The 16,446-nt window shown below is 47.8% G+C and overlaps 1 protein-coding gene across 5 annotated transcripts in view; it reads right to left on the bottom strand.

Annotated features, from left to right (window-relative positions):
* The window catches only part of SEPHS1 (selenophosphate synthetase 1), a 30,102-nt gene extending 14,299 nt beyond the window's left edge, over nucleotides 1–15,803 (bottom strand). For 2 of the 5 annotated variants that reach the window (XM_059184120.1, XM_059184116.1), the window contains exons 1-5: nucleotides 15,471–15,803; nucleotides 12,286–12,555; nucleotides 6,958–7,061; nucleotides 4,253–4,360; nucleotides 3,206–3,360 (exon numbers count right to left, since the gene is read on the bottom strand). In XM_059184120.1, the coding sequence (XP_059040103.1) occupies nucleotides 3,206–3,360; nucleotides 4,253–4,360; nucleotides 6,958–7,061; nucleotides 12,286–12,478 (560 nt within the window). In that variant the 5' untranslated portion in view covers nucleotides 12,479–12,555; nucleotides 15,471–15,803. Of the gene's footprint in view, nucleotides 1–3,205; nucleotides 3,361–4,252; nucleotides 4,361–6,957; nucleotides 7,062–12,285; nucleotides 12,556–12,755; nucleotides 14,593–14,614; nucleotides 14,747–15,470 lie in introns of those variants that run through there. The other 3 variants (XM_059184119.1, XM_059184118.1, XM_059184117.1) reach the window with 3 other exon arrangements.
* Between the last annotated feature and the right edge of the window lie 643 nt (nucleotides 15,804–16,446).

Here is a 16,446-nt window from a genome sequence, read left to right as displayed (position 1 = left end):
GGGTCACACCTGTGTGCTTCCTTAGTAGGGACCCACCATGGTTCTGGGGCAACAAGCCTTCTGACACCAAGCCCGTTTCTCACTATCACTTGTGAGGTAGAGACGCAGTGGGATGGGGCTCCAATCGGTGAGTCTAATGTTCTGGTGATTTCAGCAAAGTTTGCAAATTCAAACTGACCAACACTAGGTTCCCTAGTTGGCATCCAGACAGACAGGCCAACCTTAAAAACACAAAGTCCGACCCCCCAAGTGAAACCCCTGTCACACTGCATCCTCACTGAGGGTCTTCCTTATGTCAGTTCAAGCTGACCACCCAGCCACTCTGTCATCTGACGGGAGAGGACTCAGATACTCACCCATGTTGGGTCACCAAGCCAGGGGCACAGACTTAAAATCAACTGCTAGCTCCCCAGCTCACCCTGTGATCTCTCTATCCACTGTTAGCTTTGAAAAATGTTCACCTGGTAATGGTATCTAAGAAACTCCTCTTCCAAAAACTAGGCTTTAAGACATTAGTGTCTTTCAGGTGTGACTCAGCTGCACTTCAGCGCTGGTAGGTTCTTAGAAGACACAGGTCATGTGCCAGCCACAAACCTGACTATCCACAACTGCCGGGTGATTTTCAAGTTCACGGGCACTACTGGAGGCACATATACTCAGGTGGGCAGGCTCCTTCCTGTCTGACAAACTAAACATAGCACTGCTGACCAAAAAAACCCACTGAAGCTTGTTTTGTTATGTTTTCCTCTCTCATTTTTGCAATGGCTTAAGTTCTTTTTCTACCGAAAAGCTGAAATGTGGGAGGCAGTGGACCCTGGGATCTTCTGTCCTCTCTGTGTGGAAGCTTGAGAACCAGCAACACATAACACAGGAAAACGAAACTCTGGTGTAAGTAAAATGCAAGACCCATCATGTGAAAGCTATCAGAAAATGTCTCTAAAATGAGCTCCCATCAATTAAAAAATGGGCAAAAGACATGAATATATGAAAAACATGCTCAACTTGCATCACGAAGGAGTAAGGTTTATGCCACCAAACAGAACAAGAGGGTTGCACGGAGTGTTGGTGGGGAGGTGGGGGCTGGGACACTCTTGTTCACTGCGGGCTGAGCCTCTACACAGGCCAGTCTGGAGAGACTGATGATGATCACTCTGCATGTATATCTGACCTAGCTATTCTTTTTGAAGAAGTTCTTACTAAGAGTCAGGCACATGCAAAGTGATGTACGTATCAGGTTACAATGAAATACCATTTGCAAAGTCAAAATAAACTGATTAATCTAAATGTCAATATTAAATTGGCTCAAACGGCTCCCTCGCCCAGTAAGGGAAACCCGGTGATGAGGAGGAGCAGAGGCCCTGGCATTGCAGATCTCTATCTTCTGAACACAAGTCATGTGAACACGGAGCCTGCTAGTACTTAAGTACTCATGCACAAAAAAAGGCGAACGGGTGCCCCGGTGGCTCAGGCGGCCCCATGTCAGGCGCCCTGCTCTGCTCGTGCTCACCTGCCCTCTCCCATAAATAAAATCTTTTAAAAAAAGGTAAACAAATGGAGTTTCTTCTTTCTTCATAAAATGGGACATTTTCCATTCTTAGTAAGACATCAAACGTGAAGTTAACAACTTACGTCGAGAGAATCCTTCAAAAAAAAAAAAAAAAAAAAAAGAGAGAGAGACTCTTCCCTGAAGATCTAGAAATGACCAGAAAGCACATGAACAGATCATACAATCAGCTACCAGGGAAATGCCAGTTTCACACAGGGACGCAGATGCCCTCGTGCCCGCGAGGATGGCTATTCTTAAACACATAGACCGGGGAATGAGGACTAGTGAGGATGTGGACACAGGCATTCTCCTATGCTGTGGTTTTGAATATAAAATGGTGCCACCGTTAGAAACCAGTGTGATGGTGGCTCAAGCTAAACAGTTACCACGTGACCCGGTAATTCTCAGGTACATCACCGTGGGAAATGCAATGTTATGTCCACAAAAACTGGCACATAGAGGTTCACAGCAGCATCATCTGTAACAGGTAGAAACAACCCAAAGGTCCATCAACTGTGAACACATGAACACGCGCTGGTCTACCATACCATGGAGTGTCATCCAGCCATAAAAAGGCACAAAGCAGTGACACACGCCATGACACGGAGTCTGGAAACGTCACGCTAACTGAAGGCAGCCAGACCCCAAATACTGAAAGGGCCTAGGATTCCATTTTTCTACTTATCAGAAATGGTAAAAATGGGCAACTTCACAAGGCAGAAAGTAGATCAGTGGTTTCCAGAACACAGGGGGAGCAGGGAGTTGGGAGTGACTGCTTATAGACAGAGGGTTTCTTTTTGGGGTGATCTAAATGTTCTGGAATTGGACAGTGGTGATGGGTACACAACCTTGTTAATACTAAAAACCAGAGAAGAATATATTTTAAAAAGCTGAATTTTGTGGGGTGCTTGGCAGTCAGTTAAGCATCTGACTCCGGTTTTGGCTCAGGTCCCGTGTCAGGCTCTGTGCTCTGAACGAGTCTGCTTGCCCGCCTCCCTCCCCCTCCGCCCCACCCTCTACTTTCTTTAATAAATAAACAAATAAGCAAACAAAAAAATAAAGGATTTTTTAAAACGTTGAATTTTATGTGATGTGAATTTTGTTATATGAATTGTACTTCGGTTTAAAAAACCCCACAGGGGCACCTGGGTGGCTCAGTTGGTTAAGCGACTGCCTTCGGCTCAGGTCATGATCCTGGAGTCTCAGGATCGAGTCCCGCATCGGGCTCCCAGCTTGGCAGGGAGTCTGCTTCTCCCGCTGACCTCTCTCCTCTCATGCTCTCTCTCTCATTCTCTCTCAAATAAATAAATAAAATCTTTAAATAAATAAAAATAAAAAAATTTAAAACCCCACAAAATTAAAAAAAAATAGGAATAAAGTACTGCTATGTGCCACAAAACGATGACCCTTAAAAATAGCATGCTAGTGTCACGGGACGTGAAAGAAGGCAGAATGGGAGTCGGAGAACGTGGAGTGACAGCGAAGGGGGATGGGCTCCCAGCTGGGGTGACGAAACGTTCTACAATCCTCGCTGGTGACAGGTATGTAACTGTGACACACCACTGATGGGATGTAAATTTATATTTCAATAAATCTTTACAAAAAAAGAAAAAGAAAGGCAGAACCAGGCCAGGTGATGGGAAAACAAAATATGCTTACATGATGAATTCGTTGGGCTGGCAGACAGTTGTGGCCACTCCTCCCAGCACGATCCAAGGGTTTAATACCGTCTGGCCACCAGTCACAGACGTTCCTGCCTCCTCTGCTGCATCTTTAAAACCCTGTATAATTAGGGGCATCACTTTATCCCTTTCCTAGGGTTTAAAAGAACACAAATTAAAAGTCACGTAACTCAGTTCAAAACCCAGAAAAGAGAATCTACGCTTATAGTTATAAAAAAAGGATCATAAAATCCTACAGGGGGTCCTGTGGTTTACAGCCAGGGTTGGGGATCAGAGGAAAAAGCAGGGAGCGCTTACACTGTAGCCATTTTTTATCAGAAGTTGGAAGGCGCTCTAGGTTACAACGTGGATAGAGCCCAGTCATCACGAAATTTAAAACTGGAATTTAAAACTGGAATTTGATGGCTCCACAGGTCTGCCCACATCTGAGAGCCAACTCTTTCAGGGGTCCTGAAGAATGCCAGGACTAGCTTTGCATGCGTCCACACGCCCTCCTCCAAATGTGTGGAAGCGATGACCAGCTCTAATTTCTACGAGGTATGGCAAACCTCTATCTGGGGCACAAAAACAGGTACCTTTTAAAATCTATAGGGAAATCATCCCTGTGTCAAAGGACAAGGGCTGGCAGCAAGGCCTTGGACGCCACTGTGTGAGCAGGTGACTGCACGGGGCACCCCGCCATGTCACCGATCAGGACCCCATCAGCCAGCGGAGAGAGGCGCTTGCCCTACGTGGGGCACACCCTGGGTCTATTAGGGTAGGCCTGGGCCACATCAACTTTAGTAAAGCAAACAAACATGCCTGTCTTGGCTTCAGTCTACCTGGAAGAGAGAAAGGGAAGCAGGTGGTGGAGATGAGAACAAGAATAGGCCAGAGTCTCTATTTTAATTCACCAGTAGCTGCCAAAAAATAAATGGGGAACCCGATGGAAGAGGACAGGCGTGCAGCTAGGCGCCGCCCATCACAGACAGGGGATGAAGGACTAACCAATCCAGTGACACCAGCAAGACAGCAGACCACTTACCCTGTCGGTCATTTTATTACTGATTCCAAGCAGCATCAGCATATTGTCACATTCCGTGACCCCCATGGCGTACAGGTCACTGAGGACGTTGGCACATGCTATCCTGCCCTGGAAGAGAGAGGAGGCGTGAGAGAGGACAACTAGGGGACTTTCCGTGCATGCCTACAGAGCACCTCCCTGGACAACTCGGGGACTTTCCAGGGACAGGGTCCCCACTTTCTGTGTCCTTTATCACACAACCGCGAGGCCATTCCTTCACTTTCTCAGACATTCCCGGGACCACCTCTTCTTTCTTGTGCAGAACATGTAATTTCCGTGTTCCTTCCCATTCGGAATATTGGGGGAAGCCTGCCATTTATTTAGATGCGGGAATGGGGGTGGAGAGCAGAAGCTGGGGCAAGCAAGGTGGGAGCTCATGGGTCTGAGAGGAGAGCTTAGGGAATGAAAAAGTTGGAAAACAAATGTCCTAACAAACTTGGAAACAGTCATGTATCCAGAACAGACTCTAAAAATATGTGGACTTTATTGGTTCTAGAGAAGACAGTTTTTATAACACAGGGAGGGAGACATTTTGGAAGTTTCTCTTCAAGGCTGTATAAGATAAACAGGAAAAACATCTTGCTTGAGAAATCAAAAAACAGAAGAGAGAAAAAAACATCTAGGCCTAAAGTCAGATTGTTTTCTAAAGCACATAAAAAGCATTTCCAAGAAACTATATTATTTAGTAAGGAGCTTCAATTCAAAAGAAATCTGAAAATAAACTTTTTTTCATCTCTACTGCAGAGTTTTAAAATATAAGTTGTCAGGGGCACCTGGCTGGCTCAGTGGGTGCAGCACATGACTCTTGATCTCGGGGTTGTAAGTTTGAGCCCCATGTTGGGTGTAAAGATTACTTAAAAATAAAATCTTTTTAAAAAAGTAGGGGCCCCTGGGTGGTGCAGTCTGTAGAGCGTCTGAGTCTTGATTTCAGCTCAGGTCATGATCTTACAGTCGGGAGATTGAGCCCCATGTCGGGCTCCGCCCCACTGTGGGCATGGAGACTGCCCGAGATTCCCTCCCTCCCTCTGTCCTCCCCACCACCTCCTAAATAAATTAGTAATAAATGCAAGTTGTCATTTCTAGACAGGGAAGGAGAAAATGACAAATTATCCTTCTGACACAAGGATAATCAAATTCCCAAGTATGATCACTTCAGCAGCTGGCTTCATGCTCGTTGAGGTTTTCTTAGGACTTCCCGGCAGATCGGCAGTGAGCACGGAAGTGACAGGGGCAATGGAGGTTTGGCAGCTTGGAGGTGCCTGCCGCTGCTTGGGGAGGCAGCCATGTTGTCCCCTCTCTGATGCTTGTAAGAGACGCTGGCTAGTGGTGCCTGGGTGTCTCAGTCAGTTAAGTGTCTGCCTTCAGTTCAGGTCATGATCCCAGGGCCCTGGGATTGAGTCCCACTTTGGGCTCCTCGTTCAGCGGAGAGCCTACTCCCTCTCCCTCTGGCGTTCCCCCTGCATATGATCTCTCCCTCTCTCTCTCTGTCAAATAAATAAGTAAAATCTAAAAAAACAACAAAAAAAAAAAAAAAAAGAAAGAAAGAAAGAAAAAGAAAGAGAGAAATGCTGGCTAAAGGCTGAATTCTGGTCCTAGCTGCCTCCACTGTCTGGTCAGGTAGGGCACCAGTCTCTCAGGAGTCCTGCTCCAGAGGAGAGAACAGATGGTCATGCAGAGGCCAGACAGGTTTCTAGCCAACCGTACGTCTGTCACTGGCACCTGAGAAGTGACTTTGCTCTTCCCCATACTTAGCTGTCTCAGGGTCCAAGTCCCTATGCATGTGTGGCTTGAGTCCAATGCCCCTGACACACAGGGAGGTCCTTTTCTTTCTTTCTTTTTTTTAATCTTATTTATTTATTTGACAGACAGAGATCACAAGTAGGTGGAGAGACAGGCAGAGAGAGAAGAAGCAGGCTCCCTGCTGAGTGGAGAGCCCGACGTGAGGCTCGATCCCAGGACCCTGGGATCATGACCTGAGCCGAAAGCAGAGGCTTTAACCCACTGAGCCACCGAGGCACCCCAGGGAGGCCCATTTCTTAACAGCATGATGCTCCCCATCTCTTCATTGGCTCCTTGTCCAGGAGGGTAGAGGGTCAAAGTCAGGCAGACCAGGGGGTTGCTGGCGTAGCCAGGCACTGAGCCATCTGGAACTAGATCTAGGCAGGCCACTGTCAGTAGCCAGGAACTTAACGCCACAGTTCAGATATGCATTCTACACAGTGACCCATGACACCCTGAGGTGCATAGTGACCAGAGTCAGAATCAATGTCCAATAGCTTAACTGTGGTGAGATGCTAAGCTATTTATTTCTGGAAGGAAACATGAATCCGGCTACTTAGTGTGATGAAGCCTGAAACACAGGAATGTGGAATTTACAAATGTCAGAAAGAGGAAAAAAGAAGAAAACGCTAAACACGTCCATCAGCAGACGTGCTGAGGACGCAACAGGTGTTGCGCAGGTCCAAGTGTGGCACAGCAGCTCCCCGCACCTGCCTCCACTGCCTTCTGCCAGGTACCGAGCGTGAGCAGGGCAAACCTGACGGCTGTGAGGGCGGCAGGATGATGACAGCTGGCACGCGTGTATGGAAAGCAAAGGCCCCGGGCCCAGCCCCAAACCCAACCAACAAGCAGTTCCAGATGCAAACACACACCCGGACCAAACTCACCATCATGTAAGGGTCATCGACGATAGGATAGATGTAATCCGTGGTTTGAACCAAAGAGAGACCACCATGCCTCAAAGGAATCACGCAAGTATCCATTCCAATGCCTGCAAAGATGAAAGTTGTCAGCATCCAGAAACCAAAAGGAAAAGCCATTTCATTTTATACCATCAGTGCTGAGACCTGGAGCAGTTTCACGCACGACGCTTACAGAGCACTGCGCCCTGCCAATAAGGCAATGTGTTTCCTATTGAGACCGGAACTGAAATAAACGTGAAACAGAACTAGCTTAAGATGGAAAGTGAGAATACGATTTGTTAGTCATAAGACTCAACTTCAATATGGTACAATTTTTAGACTTTAATGGTGCCTCCAATGGACATTTTTCCTTTGTATTACTGCATCATCTGGGCTGGCACCACAGAGAATTTCTTTAAAGACGAGAAAGGATCAGTGGAACTTGGGTTGTCTTAACTACATTGCTTTTTGAGCAGATCTTTAGGCATTATTCTGTTTTTCCCAATGGAAAATGTGTAAAATCTTTCATATATAAGAAATGTTATTATTACTTCTCCATTTTAGTCAAAAATGAAAATGACAAAGGTGGGGAGGGCACCTTGCCAGCTCAGTCTTGTGACTCCTCATCTCAGGGTCGTGAGTTCAAGCCCCATGTTGGGTGTAGACGTTACTTAAAAATAAATAAATAAGCTTAAGTGAGAGCAAGAGAGGGAGAGAGAGAAAGAGGAAGGAAAGAGAGAAGGACAAAGTCAGAACAGGTATTCATGGTTTCCAATCCAGCTTGGACAGACACTGGTACTTATGGGATCTGGTATGTAGGTTCCCAAAAGTGTTTTTTAAGAGGAAAATTTAAAATCCCATGTTATTTCTCTTGTGGAAAACTTGTAAATGTCATCTTTACTAATGCTATAAATAGGGAAAAATATTTTGCTAAACAAGCCTGCAGGAAATACTTTATTAAAAATTGTTACTAAACATTTAGAAAGACAATATGGACGGTGGATGATCTAATTAGAAATAATTCCCTTTTACTGAAATCAGTTTAGAAATAGACAAAACTAAGATACAATAGGTAACATTACTTTGGAAATCACCTGTAAGGGGGACATTTTCAAATTAAGACTGGCCTTCTTACCAAGTAAGCAGAATACAGAGTGCTTTCCCTCCCCTCTCTCAAAAGGACACCAACTTGGATATCAACTTGGCAGCACGACAGCCGAAGGTGGAGAAAAAAATCTGGTTAAAATGCCAAAGGAAGTAAGTGGATGGCACCCTCTAAATTCAGAATTCCAAATGGAACAAGAATGAATTGTATCTTCACGTTGAAACGAACACATGAGCACCCCTCATAGGGAGTAAAACTGCCGTGGCACGACCATCTCCGCACTGCCATGGCAAAGAACCCACGAGAGACCGCGTCACAGCGGCGCCTCTTATTCTCAGGCCTTGATCCATTATTATTAATGCACAAATAGAAATTGAGTTTAATAAAAAGTCACGCTCTGTGAAGGCAGACTGATTTCCAGCACACAAGATAGCAAGGTGGTATCCAGGTGGCGAGTCTCAGGGAATGTGGGACCACGAGCATGCTGCCCCGGTCAGGAGTGTCCATGTGCATCAGATGGGACACGTGTGATAATTCATCCAAATGACACGTATGTGCACACCTCCCAGAATCTTCACCAGATGACTGCTTTTGAACAGTAAGTGGAAAGAGGGCGAGAACCACAATTTTACTCCTACGGAGTCTCCCTAAATTGACCCAACAGGTCATTCTGAGGATATTAGTGTTCGCTTTAGGAAAGAGGGAAATACAGTTTTCTTTGGGGTTTCCATGTATAAACTACAGGACTCCCGAAAGAGATTAGACATAGCTACTGAATGTTAGCTTTAAATGTTTCCCAGCAGGGTGCCTGGGTGACTCAGTGGGTTAAGTGTTTGCCTCTGGCTCTGGTCATGATCCCGGGGTCCTGGGATCTAGCCCCTCATCCAGCTCCCTGCTCAACGGGAAGTCTGCTTCCTTCTCTTCCGTGGCCCCCACCCCACCCCGCCGTTTGTGCTCAGTCTCTCTCTCAACTAAATAAATAAAATCTTTAAAAAAAAGTAAATGTTTCTAATCTGGTTTATCCAAATTTGAATTAAATAAATTTGATTTGTGAAGGATTTAATTTCTATTTATATGTATCATCAGAGCATTTAAACTGATGACTCTTAAGCATGTTTACCAAAAAACCCCCAACATTTCATTAATAATATTTTATATCAATTGTGCGTTTATTTTCTTTTACAGATTTTCTTTATTTATTTGACAGAGAGTGAGCAACAGCAGGAACGTAAGAATAGGAAGTGGGAGAGAGAGAAGCAGATCACCCCGCCAAGCAGGGAGTCCAATGAGGGGCTAGATCCCAGGATCCTGGGATCATGACCTGAGCCGAAGGTAGACGCTTAACAACTAGGCAACAACTTAGCCAACCTAGGCACCCCTCAATTATGTGTTTAAATGACGTTTTTCATGTATAGGGTTAAGTAAAATACGTTAGAACTAATTTCACCCAATGCTCTAAAATTACACGTGGCCCACATAGTATTTTTTTTTAAGATTTTATTTATTTATTTGACAGACAAAGATCACAAGTAGGCAAAGAGGCAGGCAGAGAGAGAGGAGGAAGCAGACTCTCTGCTGAGCAGAGAGCCCGATGCGGGGCTTGATCCCAGGACCCTGAGATCATGACCTGAGCTGAAGGTCAGGCTTAACCCACTGAGCCACCCAGGCGCCCCCACATGGTATTTTTTTCATACAGCACCCGACCACAGTGTCTGGGGGCGAGAGGGCATCTGAGATGAGCCCTTGGCCTAAAAAAACCAGGATGAAGTTGAAAGGGAGGGATAGTCCAGGGAAAGGGCAGGTGGAAACAGATGCAAATACCACAGCGGGGAGAGGAATTTTGGGTTTTCAGCAAGACTGAAACCATCCATCAAGAAGAAGAACCTTGTGGGGCGCCTGGGTGGCTCAGTGGGTTAAAGTCTCTGCATTCCCTTCAGGTCATGGTCTCAGGGTCCTGGGATGGAGCTCTGCATCAGGGCTCTCTGCTCAGTGGGGAGCCTGCTTCCCCCCCTCTCTGCCTGCCTCTCTGCCTATTTGTGATCTCTGTCTGTCAAATAAATAAATAAAATCTTTAAAAAAAAAGAAAAAGAACCCCAAAGACCATACTAGCACCAATGTCAGCAGTGATCAGTATTTGACAGCTCTTAAGTCCCAGGCAAGAAACACCGACTTCAACATTTCTTTAGTGAGAAAACATCTAAATCAACACATATACATTTAACAACTGTCATCATCTTAGGATCCAGGAAATCTGACACTCCTTTAGAGAAATAGTTTAAAAACAGATAAACACATTGACTGCTGTGTACATAGATTATATGTCTGTCTGGGTAAAGATACACATGGTACATACACACACACATAATTTCTTGTACTTCCAACACTTAGAAACCATAAGTATGGTTAGCTCATTCTAAAGATCGGGACACTGTCGCTCAGATTAACATTAGTGACTCGGTAGTGACTGTGTCCAGACAAGAATCTAGATCTGATTTCAAAGCAAAGCTTTGGCTTTCTAGAAGTTACCACTTCTGGACGAGGTTTTAAATACTACGCTTCCTTCAGCACCCATCTGCTGGTAACCTGGGGTCCTTCTACCCCTGGAGAATGCCATGAATGCTCAATTTTGTGAGTGTGCATTTTTCTGGGAAAAGGTCATGGCTTCCAAATGCTTCTCAAAAGCCCTAGGAGACTAGACTCCTTCGTGCTAGTGTTCTAATAGCTTTTCTCTGCCTCTCCTCTTGCTGTTCCCATCTGTCCCCTCTGCCACAGTTAGTATGTAGCCTGCAGTCCCTCTTCTCATTGCAAACATGCTGGACTTAGAGAAACTGGGCGACAAAACAGTATGGTGAGCGGAGGAATCAGAAAACATGGATTCCAGGTCCCCACCCTCGCTTGCCAAGTGACACGGAATGGGTTACCCGGCTTTCCTGAGCGTCATGGGGCTGAGGCAAGGAGCAAATGACCTAACCCATTTTCAAAGTGCTTAACAGTCCATGGCATGCTCATCAGTCAACCGGGGACGTCATCAAGAGGAACTCCTACTGTATCCATAAGGCTTCTATTGCATTTGGCAGCTTATTTCTCTCGACAGAGTTAACTGACAGCGTTCTCAGTACATTCTTATTTTTTGACAAGTAAGCCAACATCTAATCCAACTCATTCACGTGGTATTTCTCCATGCTTAGGCATCAGCTAGACGAGGCTGGTTTTCTAACTGAGCTCGTGGGAGCCAAGCCCTGCAGCCCCTAGAGCGTGGGGTGTGAAGTTTCCCCTCCTCCAACCAAAGCAGCTCTGCTTTTGTATCTGCTTTACATATCAGGGAAGAAAGGAGCATCCTGGGTTGTGAGACAGAATGCTATATGCCAGAACTGCACAATAAAACAATGGGTGAAAAAGAACAGAATGAAGACCTTACGTAAGAAAGCTGATCGGGTCACACACCACGATCACCAAACACTCAAACTTCTAGAGTCCGTGCCTGACACTCCAAAGGCCAAGTGATCATGGGCTTATGCCACGTCCTTAACACACCAGACAATAAAAGCTTAACAAATATCCCAAGAGCCTAGAATTTCCTTCTGAACTCTGTGTTTGGGAAGAGGCAAACCACTAAAAACATCAGGAATTTAGTCCAAAACAAAACAAAACACCACACTCTCCAGGTCAGATGACATCCTAGGGTCAGGCACAGACCGGGCCTCGTCTTCTCCTTCTTCCCTATCGGAGCTCATCAAACAGCGCACGGCGCAGAGGAACACCAGAGCCCGCCCCAGCCCAGTTACCACCCTCCAAGTACCGCACAATGACACATACAGACTACCTTTCCTAAGGCAAAGGAGAGAATGCAAGAGCTTTAAGGAAAATTTTAGGACAGGGGTAATAAGGAGTTTCTGCTTAATCCTCAGCTAACTATAAAATTCCATTTAGTAAAAAATACTCTTACTGTAACAGAACTGTCTCAACTGCACACTTAATGGTTTAAAAATGGTTAGAGTACATTTCTTGATGCTTTTCAATACTTCCTCCAAATAAGTTAGGATAATAGAATAGTTATCGTTGCTTTGCTCTTTGAATCCTTATAGAAATTAAACTTGTTGAATAAGGCACCACGGGATGACAGAAATTTGGCTTTCGACTCATTGACTACAGTTGCAGCCAAGATGCTCTCCTTTTGGGAAGCGTAAAAGAGATAATGGTTCACATACCAAGCCTTGGCATAACTGCTCCCAGAAACTGCTCATCTTCTTGGAAGTGGTTCTCTTGTAAAGATTCCAGCAATTTCTGCAGGACATCTTGGGGCACTTTGCAGCCGGTGCCCTTCAGTTCAGTGAATCTGGTTAACCGGAAGCTCTTGTCCAATTCATAACTTTCCGGGTTAAAGGACTCCCGCGTAGACATGGTTCTGGGGCGCGCACTCCTCACAACCCGGCTCCTCCCCTCCCTCTCCTAGCTGGCTGGTTTCTTCAGAGATCCACCTAGGTCAAGCCAAAAAACAAAGACACCATTAAAAGAATTCTCACCGGTTCTTGCTAAGAATCAAGTGAATACAGGACAGTGACAAGTAAGTGTGAAAAGAGCTGGTCATCAGACCACAGGCACAGGGCGACCAGAGGCCCCAACAGTTCATCACAGGGATGCATAAGCCAGAACAAATCATTTTAAAAAGTGACTGTACCATCACAGACATCTTCTAAGGGAGAAGACCTGACGTCTGTGTTGCTGTAACTGGGGCTCTGAGGGGCAGCCAGGACACCTCCCCTGAAGAAGGCACTCTGTGCCAGCTGGCACATAACACAAGGCCATCTTGAGCAGTAAGTCCCAAAGGTTCCTCTGGCAGCCAGCATCATGAGAAAACTTCTAGTCACTGCATCTGTCAACCTAGGAGCTCTATGGTTTAGAAATTATAAGGCCTGGCTAACGGCACTTTTCTGGAAAACCTTTTAATATCTTCTGTTATCTCACATAGAAAAATAAAATGCCCATGAGACAGACACCCTGCAGGAAAAGGATGCTGATGGAAAGGCATTTCATGAAATTCTTTGTGATGCTCAATTCAATTTTAGAAAAGCATGTTTTTACTCTCAGCCAAAAGTAGAAGATGATCCAAAACTAAGGAAGCCTCACTAAAGAACACAACTTGAAAAGTGGAATGCCTGTTTAACACAGCAAGATTAATTTTCTCCAAGAGAGCAGTGGAAAATTCTCTAATATTTTAATGCAGAGCGCTTTCCTAGAAAGCCAACATCCCGCCCAACCAACCAATACACACACATCATTGACAAAACAAATACGCTTGCTCCTGCTCACTACGGTGTCACTGCAAAACAAAAATGAGAAATTAAACTGTACTAAATCACCGGCATTTATGGTACTAGGTACCAGTGAAAAGTTTCTAGGGCAAACCCTTCTAAATTTGAAGTCTCCGAGGTTAAACCAGAATCTTACAAGTGCTCCCAGGTTTTACAAACCTCCAGATTGATATTTTATTGGGCATAAGAGTACAAACACCCAAGTTTTTGAGTCAGTTTCCCCTATAAAATTTATGATTAAGAACACAATTCCCATTTATAGAGTTTCTGATCTCCTGGGAAGGACATCACTCATTTAAAATCTCTCTCTCTGGCACTCACGTGTGTACACACACACATACACAAAATAACTAAATAAAATAAATCTCACAAAGCCCGAGTATGGGCAGTAATCCAAACTGTCCTTACAAAAACATGTTTGGGGGTGAGCAATCATTTCGGTTTGAAACCTACAACTCTGCAGGAATAAACCTCCCAAGACTCCAAGAAAACCACCACCTGTGCAAAAGGAGGGTGGCAGGAGAGCAAAGCAAATTACCCAGAGGGGAATTGTGAAGCCATTTCAGAGTTAGGAAGTCCAATAGCACTTTGATTTGCAAGAGTTTGGAACAAAACAACAGTGCTTTGCTCACAAAACGCCTCGCACTTAACACAGCCTCACTCCTACCAGAGGGGGAAAAAATCCAACTCACGAGGCATCCAGTTATTTTCCTACCTCCAGCCCTACCGACTCCCCCTTCGCCGAAAGAGGCGGGGAATTTGAGCGACTAACTTCTTTTTAAACGTAATTTCTATTTTCCCAGATTTTTAAGAGAAAGAAAGTTTAAAACACCTTAAGTCCAGAAAGAACTCAGGCGCCTTAAAATTCGAAATGGAACGAGGGACACACATCCACACTCTCGTCCGAACCTTGAACACTTAGTTTTTGGAGGGTGGGTGTGCGAAAATGGGGGTGGGGGGGTGCTTGGGGAAATCGTAATAATTAATGGGGGAGAGTAAATGTGCATAGCATGAAGCAGTCCACTCCAACCCAGAAGCCGCCTGTTTACACCTTTAAAACAATGATATGAATATTTAAAGACAACGGTTAACCCTTTCCTTCTCGGCCACCTTTAATTTTTTTTTTTTTTTTTTTTTTTAAACCGAGGGCGCCAAGCGGGCTGCACAGCTCGGGGTGCACGGTAAGCAGGGATGGGAGAGCGTGCTGCCACAGCCCCGTACCTACCTCCCAACCCCCAAGCCCCTGAGCCCAGGAAATAAACAAAGAGGTGGACTCCCGGCCCGGCGCGCGGAGACCGGGCGCTCTCCATGCAGCACGCGTCCAGGACGCAGCCCGAGCGCGGAGGCCGGCACGCGGGGACACCTTAAGTCCCAGGCTGCCGCCTTTAAAAGCAGACCGGGCCTCCGCTCTTTGTGCGGCGCGGCGAGACGGGCCGGCCGCGGCCGGGCGGAGGCAGCGCGGCACCGCCGGCTGGGCCATGCCCGCCAGCTCTCCCGGCGACCGCGACGGCAACCGCAGCGAGGGCGCGAGGCGCGCAAGGCTAACCGGCCGCGGAGGGGCGGGCGCGAGCGCAGCGGGACCCCGGCCCGCGAGGCCGGCCTGGCCCGGGCGCCAAGGGTCAGGCGGCGCCGGCGGGCCGGAGGGCGCGCGCGTGGGGGCGGGGAGGGCCCCGGAGGGGCCGCGCGCCGCGCCCGGGGACCGGGCTGGGTTCTCCCGCCGCGCGCGCGGGCCGCCGCCGCCGCCGCGCAAAAATGTCGGCGGGCGAAAAAATTAACCCCTGCGTTGCCGCCGCCGCCCTCCCCCTCCACTCCTCCCCCGCCCTTTCCTCCCTCCCTCCTTTCCCGGCTCCGCGCGGCGGCGGCGGCGGCGGCGGCGCGGGCGGTGCTTCTTTTTTAAAGCGGCCCCACCAAGCCCTGGCTCTGCCCCTCTCCAGGCAGCGCTGGAGAGCGCCGGCCGTGCACGGCTCCCCGCGGGCCCGGGCGGCCCGGAGGGGGATCTGCACGGCCGCCATGGGCCTGCGGACGAATATTCCCCTTTAAGCCTGGCGTCGCGCCCCCCCCTCCCCAAGCCAGGCGCTTACCGGTTCGCTTTGCGCCCTCCTCCTCCTCCCGAAAACGGGACTCCGGCGCTCCCACAATGCACCGGGCGCGGCCGGGCTCCCTTAAGCGTCGCCTGAATAAAAATGCCGCTCCCGGCGGCGGCGGCGCGGAGGGCGGGAGGGCCCGGGCCGCGCCTGGGCGCCGCGGGGGCTAGGCCTGGCTCGGCCGTCCCCTGCTGGGAACCGGGCCGCCGCGCTCCTCCGTGCGCCGCGCGCGAGGGGCCTTTAAGGGCCGGCTACCGCCCTTTAAGAGGCGGCGGGCCGCGGCCGGAGCGGCTCGGTGGCTGCGTGCGGCCCGAGAAGGGGGCGGGGGCGATGTGCAGGCCCGAGCGCGGCAATGATTGGTCTCGGGGGAGGGGTGGGGGGTTGCAAACCCGAGGAGCGGTGGCATCCGTTGCATGATGCAAAAAGGATTGATTTCAAAAGTTGCGAGTTGCATTGGCAGCAGCCTTTGGCGCCCGGGCCACCACCTACTTTTCCTCGACCCGCCGGAAGGGCCGGGAATGTTTTCCAAAACCTGGCCAGGCTCCACCGCGCTACACCCTGCGGGACTCTGTACCTGCTCCCCGAGCGCCGCCGTCGTTTCGGGCTGGGAGACAATGACCGTGGAAAACAATTTGAAAAAGAGTGGGAGCAGAGGGGAAGCCGCCTCTGCCAAAAAAGATTTTTTTTTTTTTTTTTACAAAAAAAAACCATAAACGGCGCCTTTGATTAATGATGACCCCTGTCGTCTCTCCTTTCTATTGTTTAGCCTGGCTCGGGAGCCAACGTGAGCCTTAGTGGATATGCAGACGTCCCGCAAAGTTTCTTGACTGTTCAGCGTGCTTGGTGGGGAGTCCGAGCTCAGGGTTCCTCGGTTACATTGTTTGCTCTTCACATGTCCAAGTAAATATGGCAGCCTAATAACTGTCTGAATTAACACTGATAGAACAGCTTCCGCATGAGAGAAGGCTTCCTT

Source organism: Mustela lutreola, chromosome 8 (genome assembly GCF_030435805.1).
Source record: "Mustela lutreola isolate mMusLut2 chromosome 8, mMusLut2.pri, whole genome shotgun sequence".
Classification (NCBI taxonomy): Eukaryota; Metazoa; Chordata; class Mammalia; order Carnivora; family Mustelidae; genus Mustela; species Mustela lutreola.
The sequence above is the reverse complement of the archived record's forward strand: the minus strand, read 5'-3'. Positions and strand labels throughout refer to the sequence as shown.